The 13,264-nt window shown below is 42.0% G+C and overlaps 1 protein-coding gene across 3 annotated transcripts in view; it reads right to left on the bottom strand.

Annotated features, from left to right (window-relative positions):
* Window positions 1-8,500: 8,500 nt before the first annotated feature.
* PCNX1 (pecanex 1) overlaps window positions 8,501-13,264 on the bottom strand; it is an 84,115-nt gene continuing 79,351 nt past the window's right edge. For all 3 annotated transcript variants that reach the window (XM_088669970.1, XM_088669973.1, XM_088669978.1), the window contains one exon: window positions 8,501-13,021. In XM_088669970.1, the coding sequence (XP_088526096.1) occupies window positions 12,881-13,021 (141 nt within the window). In that variant the 3' untranslated portion in view covers window positions 8,501-12,880. The remainder of the gene's footprint in view (window positions 13,022-13,264) is intronic.

Here is a 13,264-nt window from a genome sequence, read left to right as displayed (position 1 = left end):
GAGAGGGATCTGAGGAAAGTAGGAGAGGTGGTACCATACAGATTTTTTTTTGAGGAAATTCCAAGCATACAGGAAGCAAGGGTAGCAATTTTTTTGGCATCTCAAGAGACCTTCAGATAACTAAGGGTGGTGGAGCAAAGGTCACGTGATACAAGAATGGAGGGTTTCGATGACAAGGTGAATGAAGGACGGATGCCATGTCCTCAGAGCACTAAGAGGAGTGTGTGATTATGGCTTCAGGGTCCTGTTTAGAAGGGGAGGGGACCAAGGCGACACAATGAAAAACCAGAGGTGAGGTGAGGATGGCGATCTCCTTTGCTCCTCCCTTCTGGCCAATCAGAGCACTATGCTACAGTCCCTGACGGGGCCAGCCCACTCTGAGACAGGGTGAGGCCATTGCCTCAGGCAGCAAGCACCAGGGGGCGGCATGTCTGCGGCTGAGTGACCACCATAGTAGCCAGCCAGACAAGGAGGCGGGGCGTACTGTGGGGCCTCCGGAGTCTGCCTGCCTCCTCCCACTCAGCCGCCCTACAGCTGGGGGGAGGCAGCGGGCACCCGGGGTGGCTTGCACCCACCAACCCCCATCCTCTGCCGCTGCCCACTTGCACCCTCTAAGCTAACCTGCTACTTCAGTGGAGGCCACGGTCTAGTCATCTGTCAGTCTCAACTTCCAGTCTGATTGGCTTCTGCACAGGAACTATGTGGGGAGGGGCAGAGTGTTTATACTGGGCAGCAAAATGTCTTGGACGATCCCTGTTCACTACTGAATTTATTTGCCAGTAAACGAGTCTAATTTATAAGGCAGTAGCTGCCTCCCTGGGTATATGTAGCAAAAAGGCTCCCCAAACAAGACTTGGTCAAATACAAGAAAATAGCTTGAGACCACAGGGGGAAATGTCCATTTAGGTTTGCTCGTGGAAAGCGTCTCTGCCGTTTTCTGGGATTCCCCTTCGCCCTCCATCCCCTGCACCACAGCCTGCTCCATTCAGCAGAGTTCCCTGAGCATCAAGAGGGACTTTTTTGTGAGCCCCCTTCCATAGACTTTTCACTGCATCGCTGTTTACGTGGATTTGTGTGTTCATATTAGCTTTTTTGAATTGGATGCCATTGCAAAAATTCAACTAGCAAGAAGTATATCAATAAATCATATTTTTTACTAGCAGCCTTGTATCAGCCTTTGCTTAGGAATTCTTGGAAACCAAATAAATTGCACTTTTGAAAACTTCAATCTGCCATCTTGATTAAAATTATGTCCAAACAAAGCTGAAAACCAGCTCTTTGATTCTGGGAACCATCATACAAAATTTGGTTATTGTATCTTAAGGAGTGTACAAGTTTGCATGAACAAACTTTCCAGAGAATAGCTTGCAAAACAAACAAACAAACAAACAAACAAACAAACTCTAAGACTGTTGACTTTAAATACACAGAACCAAGAATTGGGAGGCTGGGCAGTTCTGCCAACAAATACCGATATAGAAGATGAAGTCTGAAGATGGGGACGACTTCCATGAATAGTCAAGTTGCTTTACCACCTTGTTGTGATCATGAACTGTTAGGGCACTGTTTGGTGAAAACAAAATAGGTAATGTCTTTAATTTTGTACAGTGGTACCTCGGTTTTTGAACGTAATCCATTCTGGAAGACCGATCGACTTCTGAAACATTCAAAAACTGAGGCACAAAGGGTGGTCTGCAAATGCAAGGGGTAAAATTGAAAAAGATGCAGTGGAAGCCGTTCAACTTCCGAGGCACGTTCGAAAATGTAAGCATTTACTTCTAGGTTTTTGGCATTCGAAAACCCAAACGTTTGGCTTCTGAGACACTCGAAAACTGAGGTACCACTGTATACAGCCTGTAGTTTTTTTTATAGCTGAAGCAAGCTCTGCATGCATCTTGTGCAGAAAGTAATCCTTTCTAGTAGGCTAATACCTGATGAAATGGTAGTCACCATTTGGCAGCCCTTTTAAAGCAGAGATTGTGTTGCATTATGGATTTATACTAATAGCGTAACAAGCTTGTGCAAAAGCAAACTGTTCTCTCCGCTTTACCAGAATTGTCACAGCCGTTTGCCTCAGCCCACATAAAATGTGGATACCAGCTTGAAAATTACTGTACAGTACTTAATAATAAAAAAAAGGTTTAGGGGGGTGGGGGTGGTGGGGCGGGGAAGAAAATATGATTCAAGGAGCAGGTGCAGTGGAGGTGCAGTGTGAACTAATCATTTCAGTCAGAGAAATGTTATTTAAAAAGATTTAATGGCCATGTCAGTGGCTAGCTTGAGCTGGGATTCTGTTTCCCTCCCTCATTCCCCACATGAGGTAAGTTTCTCTGCTGCAACACCAAGTCTCCCGCTACGCTGCTGAGAGTCCTTAGACATGATTCACCCATCTCATGTTAAGAGTCTAATCTTTAAACCTGAGAAATGTCATACAATAATTCCATATATATATATATATATATAGTGGAACCTCGGTTTATGAACACCTCGGTTTATGAATTTTCGGTTTATGAACGCCGCGGACCCATCTGGAACGGATTAATTCACTTTCCATTACTTTTAATGGGAAAGTTCGCTTCAGTTTATGAACGCTTCAGTTTATGAACAGACTTCCGGAACCAATTACACCCATGTTTCAGTTTATGAACGCTTCAGTTTAAGTACTCCACGGACCCGTCTGGAACGGATTAATCCACTTTCCATTACTTTCAATGGGAAAGTTCGCTTCAGTTTATGAACGGTTACTCTGCGGACCGTCTGGAACGGATTAATCCACTTTCCATTACTTTCAATGGGAAAGTTCGCTTCAGTTTATGAACGCTTCAGTTTATGAACAGACTTCCGGAACCAATTGTGTTCATAAACCGAGGTACCACTGTATATATATATATAAACCACACACACACACACACATCTGGATGCTTTCAAAACAGAACGGCAGTAGTTAAAAAGGTCTGGCACAGGGAGAAGGGGGGGAGGATCTTTGCATGCAAGTTATTAACAAAAGAAATGTTAATGCAAAACATTCAAAATCAAAGGGAACTTTTTTGGAGCGGGAAGCCAAGGCCATTTATAAGCAGGAGCTCTAACTGAACGGAGGCAAAATTAGACAAAGCAGTGGGGAACGGACACCGCAGAGAGAGGAGGTGGAGGGAAGCACAGGCCCCGTAGGCTCCTCTGAAGGGTCCAGAACTGCCCCACCTGAGCAGGAGACCAAGACAAACAGCCAGATATTTATGCCTCATCTTCAAGAAGATCCTGGCAATACTTTACTCTCAAAGAAACCTTCAGTGTAGCTTCCTCTCCTAAGAGAGCCCAGGCACCACTGAGGCCTCCTCTAGTTGGGCTGCCCTCCCCCTCCCCAATTCTCTCCAGTCACCTTGCAGCAATTGCCCTGTGGCAAAGAAGAGGAGCCAGGCAGTTAGAGATGACCCTAGCCTAGGAACTGCTCCAGTCAGATTATCCTCCCCCCCCCCCCTCCGAGCCCCAGAGAGCCAAAGTACATCGACTGCCCCATGGGGAAGAACGTTGGGCTGTTAGTTCCTTTTCCTGGGGGGGCTGCTGGTTGTTTTCGGTTTACAAACCTGGAGTTCTTAGATGCAGCCCTTTGTTGACTAGGTTTCCAGCTGCTTTGAGGACCCCAGTAGGAAAGCGGGATAGAACTATGCTCAACAAAATTAAACAGTGCCTCACAACTGTTCCCAATCAAAGCCTGCCTTGAATTCCAGCATTAGTTTACATTTGCAGGATTGTATTGCTGCCGCCACCTGCTGGGCGTTTTAGATTCATTCCAGAAACAACATCCGAAGAAGAAGAAAATTACAGTACTGTACCTGAATGTGTGTAGGCAACCAGTTTTATTTTCAAAATGATCCAGTGTGTTTTGAACTTAACAGCTCCCCCCCCCCATCAAAAAATGTATTAGTAATTCTAATCATTTTTATAAAAAAAAAAAGAACCAGGTTGAAATACATGAGGCTATTTTGAAAAATAAATGTAATTGTCTTTATTACTTTTTGGATATTTTCCTGTTTCTAACAGGTTTTGCATTTAACTCAGATTGTGTGTGTGTGTGTGTGTGTGTGTGTGTGTGTGTGTGTGTATCAACACTAGGATTAGGCAGACAAATCCGTGCTAAAAATGTCAGCAAGAACTGATGAAGGCTCCCATTCCCCCTAATTCAGCAGAACGCTGCTTCCTCGGCATGAAATTATGTATACTGGCAGGTGGGAAGAGCAAAATCATGTTAGTGTGAAGCTGTATTTTTGACATTGCTTGTGGCAAATGACTTATAGCCTGGTTCATTTTTATCTCCGCAATTCACATAAATAAAGAGTGCTATTCATGTGACATTGCACCTGCTCAATAAATAAACCACCTGGACTCTAGAAAGGCAGGATATATTTTAAATAAAATAAATACCAAGCTGGGACACACTCATCTTAACAGCAGAACGTATGAACATCCGATGAAGCTAAATGTTGGAAGATTCAGGAGAAAAGGAAGTACTTCTCCACAACTACAGTGCATGGCGAACTTGCTTTCTTAAGGGGCAGTGATGGCCATCAAAATGGGTGGGTTTAAAAGTGGATTAAGCAACTTCATGGAGGAGGTGGCTATCAATGGCATAAAGAATAGACAGGAAATTGGGCAGGGGGGAGAGCACTGAACACAGAGTAGAAGGGAAATTGGGGCTGGTTGGAGAGGGAGAAGGGAGCTTACTAACCATGCTCAGAAGGGTGGTGGGAATGGGTGAATGGCTGATAGGAGTGGTAAACCTGTTGATGACTGTTAACGACTATTAACGACTGCAATTGGTCTTGCAGGAAAAAGCAAGGGGTGAGATGGCATAAGAAAGATAAGAATCCAATGTCCTTATTCAGACCAGGTCTCTCCATGGTTTTAAGCTTGGTAATAAGTTGCAATTTTTCCTGCAAGACCAATTGCAGTCGTTAACAGTCGTTAACAGTCATCAACAGGTTTACCACTCCTATCAGCCAATCACCCATTCCCACCACCCTTCTGAGTAATACCCCTCGCCACCCTCTGACTATACATAAGGGTCTGGTGACTTCTGTTTCAGTGTATCTGAAGAAGTATGCATGCACACAAAAGCTCATATCTATGACAAGCTTAGGTCTTGCAGGAACTTCTCCCACAGTTCTGCTTTTGATACTACTGTACACTCCACTGAAACTGTCCTCATGAAAATCACTCATGCCTTCCTCACTCCCAAATCCACTCAGCCTTCCTCCTCTGTACCTTTGATAGAATTTATCACTCCTGCTTCACTCCCTTTTTGCCAAGTTCTGTTATTCTGTTCTCAAACTGGTTCTCTTCCTACTCATCAATTACTTGTGCTCTTCGTCTTATTTAGGGTTGCCAAGGGCTTTGCACTTTGCTGTTATTCTCTATAAACATTGTCCCCGGGGAGACTTCATTATGTCTCATGGCTTTCAGTAGCATCTCTACAGTAATGACAACGCTGAGCTCAACTTTCTATCTAGTTAGCAGGTAAGGGAGTGAACACGGAATTCTTATTTCAGCCAAAATTCACACAGGCAGCAACAGATGTTGATTTTTTTACCTTCAACACTCCCTCCTTCCCCTTGCAAGAAGGTATTACCCATAACAGAAGAGACATTCTTCTTCTTTGGCGATCACTCGTAGCCGAGCAAGATTGTCTTCCATAAATACGGTTTTAACAATGAGTTCGTAAGTGACTGTGGAGGCCAATTCTGGATCCACACGTCCTTCCACAGTGGGGACATTGGTTTCCGGGCGGGAGTTGATCACGGTGTGGATTTGCCAAGCGTGCCTTCCTCTTAGCACGTTTCTCCCTTGCGTTCCGAGTTCGAGTGTCTTCAAAGCCCATGACACCTTTGGTAAAGGCTGTTCTCCAACTGGAGCGCTCACAGGCCAGTGTTTACATTAATCAAATAATGAACATGTAATGCTTTGAAAGACTTTAAATGTAACGATTCATTGTTCAGCCATACCTCATAAGGTTGCTTGCTGAAGATTCCAGATCCAGTACATTATCTCTAGAGGCAAGGTCCACAGGTAGCTGCTGTAGAAAGATTTTCTGTCCAAGGTCCTGCATGGCCAGAGTAGACAGTATTGGTCAAGATGGACCAGTGGTCTTACTTGGTGAGAGAAACCTATGAATATTTATTATAGCCCTGCACTAGCCCAGCAGTTTCCTCTAGAAATGTTTCTGGTTCAAAAAACAAGGGGAATGTGAATGTGATCTGGTAGAAATTATAGCTGAAAAATTTGTGCTATGGTTATGATCAATCACACCAATTTGGTTTTTAGAAGTTGACTTGTACTTTCAGTACAGAACTGAATTTGTACTGTGGTTTTGTGTTTTTTAATTTTTTAAAATAGTTTAAAACCTTTTTATATGTTTTTTCAAGGGGGATGTTATTCGGCTATTTCTGTTTTCATTACCGCATTTACTCAAATCTAATGCTCACCTTTTTTGGCCAAATTACATTGCAAAAATTAAGATGTGCATTAGATTTGATGGCACATTTGATGGCACCTTTAAAGGTGCTGACCTTTAAAGCCCTAAATGGCCTCGGTCCAGTATACCTGAAGGAGCGTCCTTCATTCTGCCCGGACACTGAGGTCCAGCACCGAGGGCCTTCTGGCGGTTCCCTCGTTGCGAGAAGCCAAAGTTGCAGGGAACTAGGCAGAGGGCCTTCTCGGTGGTGGCGCCTGCCCTGTGGAATGCCCTCCCAACAGATGTCAAAAAGGAAAACAACTACCAGACCTTTAGAAGACATCTGAAGGTAGCCCTGTTTAGGGAGGCTTTTAATGTTTAATAGATTACTGTGTTTTATTTTTCTGTTGGAAGCCGCCCAGAGTGGCTGGGGAAACCCAGCCAGATAGGTGGGGTATAAATAAAAAATAAATTATTATTATTATTATTATTATTATTATTATTATTATTATTATTATTATTATTATTATATTCACCATTACATTTTTGGTTTCAAGGTTCTGAAATTTGAGATGTGCATTAGATTCAATGGCACATTAGACTTGAATAAATACACTGTGTATTATGTGTTTTCATATTGTAATTATATCTTGTGAACTGCCCCGAGACCTGCAGATATAGGGTGGTATATAAAGTTAATCAATTATGACAAATAAATAAATAAATAAATTGGCAGTGATCGCATAATGTTGTTATAGGCAATGTAACTATTTATATGATGTCGGCCACAGAAGGAGCAGCTATGGGCCTCTGGTTGCTGTTGGAGGACAACTCCCAGTGATCCTGGCGATTGGGGCCATGCTGTAGGAGCTGATGGAAGCTGGAGTTTGAGCAAGAAGTGGAAATCTAAAGCTTCTCCACCTGATTCCCCACCTCAAATTTCAGCGGCACCTTGTGTGATGCCAAAATTCAGTGCCCCTAGGGCACCCTCAAGGGTTTGGCGTCCAGTGTAACTGAACCGGTTGTGCTCCCCTAAATCTGCCTCTGGTGAGGCCTCCAACACAGTGGTGGTCACTCTCTTCCTTGCTGCGTTGGCCACCCTGTGCTGTTCCCTAAATGCTCCCCCACCTTTTCCCTTTAACCCTTTTGTGTGGCTGGAACATTCATTCGACTGCCCAGCCTGCTTGCTTTTTACAATAAACAAAAGCTTTGGGGAACAGAGCTACAAAGCAAAGTACCGGCTGAGGCTGATTACCCACCATTCCCCCCCCCAATAATGCCTCTGAGTCCTGAAGGTTTTGAGACGAGACAGGAGTTGCTGATGCAGGTGGGCTGTGCGAACCACACTCAGGAGCTTCGCAGAGCTCTTTTTATTAGCAAGATAGGCAAAACCATCCAGATACATTCAGGACTACTGCCCTTTGTCCTCCTCCAATCCCAAGCCTTCTGGGTGTTGCCCTGTGACTTGCGCTGCCTGTTCCACCACGTCATGTTCCCATCAAAGAGGAAGTTGAGCAACCCTTTTGCAAAGGAGGCGAAAGTCAGAGAGAGGGCACGGCACGCTGCCGAGGAGACAAAGAAGTCAAAGAGAGGGCACGGTGGCTAGAGACACACTGTGGTGTGTCTTATGCTGCCCAGGGGGGGGGGGAGAGAATGCCCCACACCCTGCGAATGCCATTCCTACAGGGTCCAGTGTAGGAAAGGAAGTTCACAAGTGACTGGAGCTTGGGTGGTGTAGTGCTTAACTTCATAGCAGGGCGCTACACCTTGCCCACCCCTCACCCTATCAGCCGCCAGTTGCTCTCTTGTGACATTTCAGATCCCTCTGGATTGCGGGGCTCTGGACTTCAACCCTGAAGTCTGCACCAAGCAGAGCCAGTGGCCATACAATAAGTCACCATCTCCTTTCACGCATCAAGAGGCGACCATCAATTTTTTTGACATTACTCTTCACAAGTAAAGTGTGAAAAACGTGTGTTGTGCTTCTACAAAAGCAGCAGATGTGAGAAACCAAAAGGTAAAAAAGAAAACAAAACCAAGGACAACAAGAGGGAAAAAGATTTTTTTTTTTAATTTCAGTGTTTCTATCCACTGTCAATACTGTTCTTTTCAATGCATGTTGAAAACAACGCGCGCGCCCCCCCCCCAGCTTTCCCCAGTTTTAAACAGCTACAATATTTACAGGCTGTTTCCAACAGCACACACACGCAGACACACACACACACACACACACACACACCAAGTACACATGCCCCTATCCCTGGTAAGATCTCCATATGCTGGTAGATGCAAGGTATATATTCCACATCCTGTTTCAAACTCAGTTTACTTGCTTGCTCTATTTTTCCCACTCCTGCAGTTCATTGTCAGGCTAAGTTTCATAAGGATGCTAACAAGTTTGACCTTCAAGCTATGAGATTCCATCTGTCGAAGTCATAAGCGAGCGACTGTACAGGGCTGTGTGTATACACAGTCAATAGTCAATGGCAGGGTTGTTGTTGTTTTTTTAAAAAAAGAAAGTATTTGCATTACACCCCCTGAAGCCTTCTGGAGCAGCCATCTTAAAAATAGCATTTTAAACAAATCTGGGTGAAAACTAGTCAAGGTCTGTAGTTCCCACCAAGGTGTTATGTACCCACCATCATTTTACTAAGGCACATATTAAATACTGCTATAATTTCTTACACTGTCTAGCATCACAAAGCAAAGGGCATCATGTTTTTAAACACCAAGTAAGGCCAGACAAGTAGAAACCTATATAATAGGTAAAAGAAAATCCCTTAATAAAATTAGGTATATAATACCATGGTGGCTTAACCCCATACCTAATATGAAGTGTTTCTATAAGCTTTGAAAGGGTCTTCCATTTATACCACTTCATTTAGTTAAGGTATTACTTTTTTTTAAAGGGCTTTTAACAAGAAGACTGACATTACTGGGCTATTTGAACTCGCAATAATTCATTTCAATGCCTGCTTTCCTAACATTTTGTCCCAAAGCAAAGTTTAAGGGCTTCTTGCCATACCATTCAGAGTGTACACCTGGCCATCATTTTCGTACATTTCTGTCACTGTCAGCTCCCAAATAACAAGACAGGGAGGTAAAGTCATGACAGAATTGAAATCAGAAACATGTCAGATGCTCCTCTTAAGAGATTTTTTTTTTTTAATGAAAAACAGCAACACTTCAGTTAAAAACTTCCTTGCATTTTCTGGTTTACCAAAAAAAGTCTACAATTCACTACCGCAATATCAGATATGAGTAGGATTGTGTACTTTAGAAAAAAACCAAAGCATTTCAAAATGAGGTAAGAAAAGGCTTTGCTTTATTTTCCCAGTGCATCAACTGGGAAGTTAAGCATGCTTCTATGTTTAATGATTCCCCCCAGGTCGGGTAGTCGTTATACATTTATAAATATCACCTGTAGAAAAACTAATTTTCACAAACTTTCTAGATTTCTATCCGCAGAAGCTAGTCTAAGCACAGAGAAAAATTAATCCAGCAGATTACCAGCTACTTACAATATTGCCAGGTACTGAAAAGCAGAGTTTAGAAAAGTGCTAAGGTTTTGTTATTATTATTCAAAAAATTGCACATTTTCCTGGAAAGGTTATAATCCATGAAAATGTTGGATTATATCATGCCTCCATATAATGAAGGCTGTGTTGAATTTTACTTTTTGGTCAACAAACCCACCTAATGTAGTGCTTAAAGAGAAAAGCAGGTGGGTTTTGGATAGAAATTCCCTATGTATTAAGTGGGTGACCATACTTTAAGAACCTAGAAAGCCAGAGCGCTATTCCCAATTAATGGAATATGGGCAACCTAAAAAACCTGAGGGTGAAACTGTACTTTTTGTGATATTTTCACTGCTAACTGCATGAGATTTCTACCTAATGCAACTGGAACCACATTGAGCTAATGACTTGCATACTAGGGACTTGTGTTCAATAACTGAACGTACCAAATTACAAAAGGATCTATATATGAACACATCAGAAGCCTTAAAATTACCATATCTTTATATATATCTAGTCTTGGATCAAGTGCAACCAGAGTGCAATATTCTAAGTTGCAGATTTGTAGGGTACTTGTCACCAGCTGCATGTTAAAAATGGGAAAGCAGAATTTTTTTCCTCAGAAAAATCTAGCACAGACAACCTGTCATAATGTACTCAATCACTGGCCTTAGTCAAATTGACATTTTAATTTTAATTTTTTTTAAAAAAGAACACTTTTACTGATGGATGTTATAGTGTGTGAGATCACTGGGTTGTTGTTGTTTTTTTAAATGATTGGTTGTCCATCATTTACCAGTCTTGGGAAACTCAAGATAGGAGTGATAAATGAAATTTAAAAGTTTCAATTGAGAAGGAATACAAGAATGTCCTGTCAACATACAGGCTGGTTTCTCTCATGCCTATAAAATGATGAAAATGCCAACATAGCCAGGTGCTAATCTGAAGACAGTCAGACACTCGTGCGATAATGAATGAAAACAGGCTGTAGCCCCAGGCCAGAATAGCAAATTCTTTTCAATAGTTTTCTTACATTCATGTTCTACCTCCTGCTCCCAAAGTTAAGCCTGTGATTTCACATGCATGAGAAACATGCAGTGAAATTCACATTATTGGAAAATGAAAAACTTTGCTCAGTGTGTGACCTTATCTAAGGTGTGACCTAAGTTTACTAGAAACAACATTGCATTGACCCTTTGCATAGTTCATGGCATAGGGCAAGTTGCATTTGGACATTACTACACATTAGGTCACAAGTACTTCAACTCTTTCATTAGGTGTATAATGCTTTTAATTTTACTTTTAATTTTACTCCCTTGCAAGATCACCCATAAAGCTTTTAAACTGAGGCAATACTTGGAAAGTTCCAGAGAATAAAAAAGATGGCTGCTTCTAAAAGCTACAGCTGCAGACTGTGTTGCGTTTCCTATCGAGCCCTGCAGAGTTCCAGATCGCACACAGGAAACAATCCCTACATAACACAACTTCTCATGACTGCTTGGGGCAAGACACAGAATAGTAGCACATTAAGAAGCTGCGGCTTCCTCTCCTCGTCCCAATGTAATTTGAGTAAATTGTTTCCCTGAAAACACACACACGCTGGAAAAAAACCAAACAAACCTAAACACACAGTAAAACCTAAGATATGCAACATAATTCAATTTCACAGTTATACTCAAAGTACAGTTATTATAGAATATATAATCACTGAAAATAAAATTCAAGTCACAGAAAAGAATGACTAAAGGGAGCTAAAAGGCGAAATGGTACAAATGATACGACAGTCAGGCTGTGCCTCCTGTAATTTTCCTTGAATTAAAAACAACAACAACAGCAACAACAACCCTCCAGCTGCTTCACCAGACTGAATATAGGAAGAAGTCCAAATGCACATAGAAAACCACTATCCCATTTAAAACACTGGGTCTCATACAATTTCCCTTGAAAAAGTAAAAAATTTATTCCAAAGGATGCCAATAGCATCTTTTAGTTGGCTCTGAGCTGGAAAGCAGCAAAAGGTAGAGACAGAATATGCACAGTAGTGTGTGATTGGGCCCTTCATAACAAGGTGAAAATACTGCACATTTGCGCCATCCATTGGTTTCACCCAGAGTGGCACGTCTGGCATGCTATTCCGCAATTATTTGTACTCCGCCATATATTGTGAATAGGACAGTATGAATGTACTGATGCACAATCTAGTATATTAAGCCAAAAAAAACAAAACAGATCAATGGCACAGGTCCTACCACCAGTTTGAACATGGAGCGGGAGGGGGTTAATCCCAAAGGCAATTTAAATAATGGTATTTGTTTCTTTTTATATATTTATACATACATATATAAATAAATGTTCTGAGCAACCTCAGACCCTTTTTTTTAGTGCATTGCCATAAAAAAAAAATAGTGCAGTTTTCTCACTGAAACGTTTCACTCACAAGAAATAAGAATCTTTTAAGTCTGGTCACTCTTGCCAAGAATAAACCCACCAATCTGCTTTACACTGAACTCAAGATTTATACGCTACTCGGTTGTTTTTTAAGAAAAGAAAAGATTAATGGAGTCCACATTACTATGACAAAACATGGCCATTTTTGGCAGAACGATTAGAAAAACGAGATGTTCCTATTTTAAAACTGGAAAATGTGGGGTTCCTTTAAAGCACTGTAATGCATAAAATGAAGTATAAAACAAAACATTACCCTTCATGCAAAATGTTTTCCTCAGTAGCTAACTTGAAAAATAAAAATAAAAGCAACGCCCCTTATTTATTTTTGGGCCAGAGATTGACACACAACCACTTTGATTTCAAGTCTTTTTCTATTACTTGAGGCATGAGGAGCATCCTCCTGAGAACCCAACCTCATTTCTAAACCTTGTGGAGGGACAAGAAGCAGCTAAACTGTCCAAGCAGCTCACACTTCAGCCCCAAGTTCCAGGACTCCAGTTTCAATCACAGGAACGTATTTGTCTTCAATCAGGACCAACAGGATGGTTTTGTCTATGTGAGATCTACTTCCTGGATCTCTGCTGCAAGGCACCCAACGGTGAATCACCTGGAGGAAGGTCAAGCACAGAAAACTTAGATAGCACAAACAAGTGTAACTTTCCTCATTCTGAAAGACTATGGAGACAAGGCAATGACCCAAACTGGATTATCATCTTCTCCCTAATTGGTGGGGAAACAAGGTTACGCTTCCATGTCTTGCCCATCAGACGTGTCTGCCCCATCTCAAAGACTGCTCAATATCTATCAGTTGAACAGAGCGCACACTGGTGTCTTTCCTTCTCATAGTGGT

Source organism: Zootoca vivipara, chromosome 1, assembly GCF_965207765.1.
Source record: "Zootoca vivipara chromosome 1, rZooViv2.hap1.1, whole genome shotgun sequence".
Taxonomy (NCBI): Eukaryota; Metazoa; Chordata; class Lepidosauria; order Squamata; family Lacertidae; genus Zootoca; species Zootoca vivipara.
This window is presented reverse-complemented; position numbering and strand designations above follow the sequence as displayed.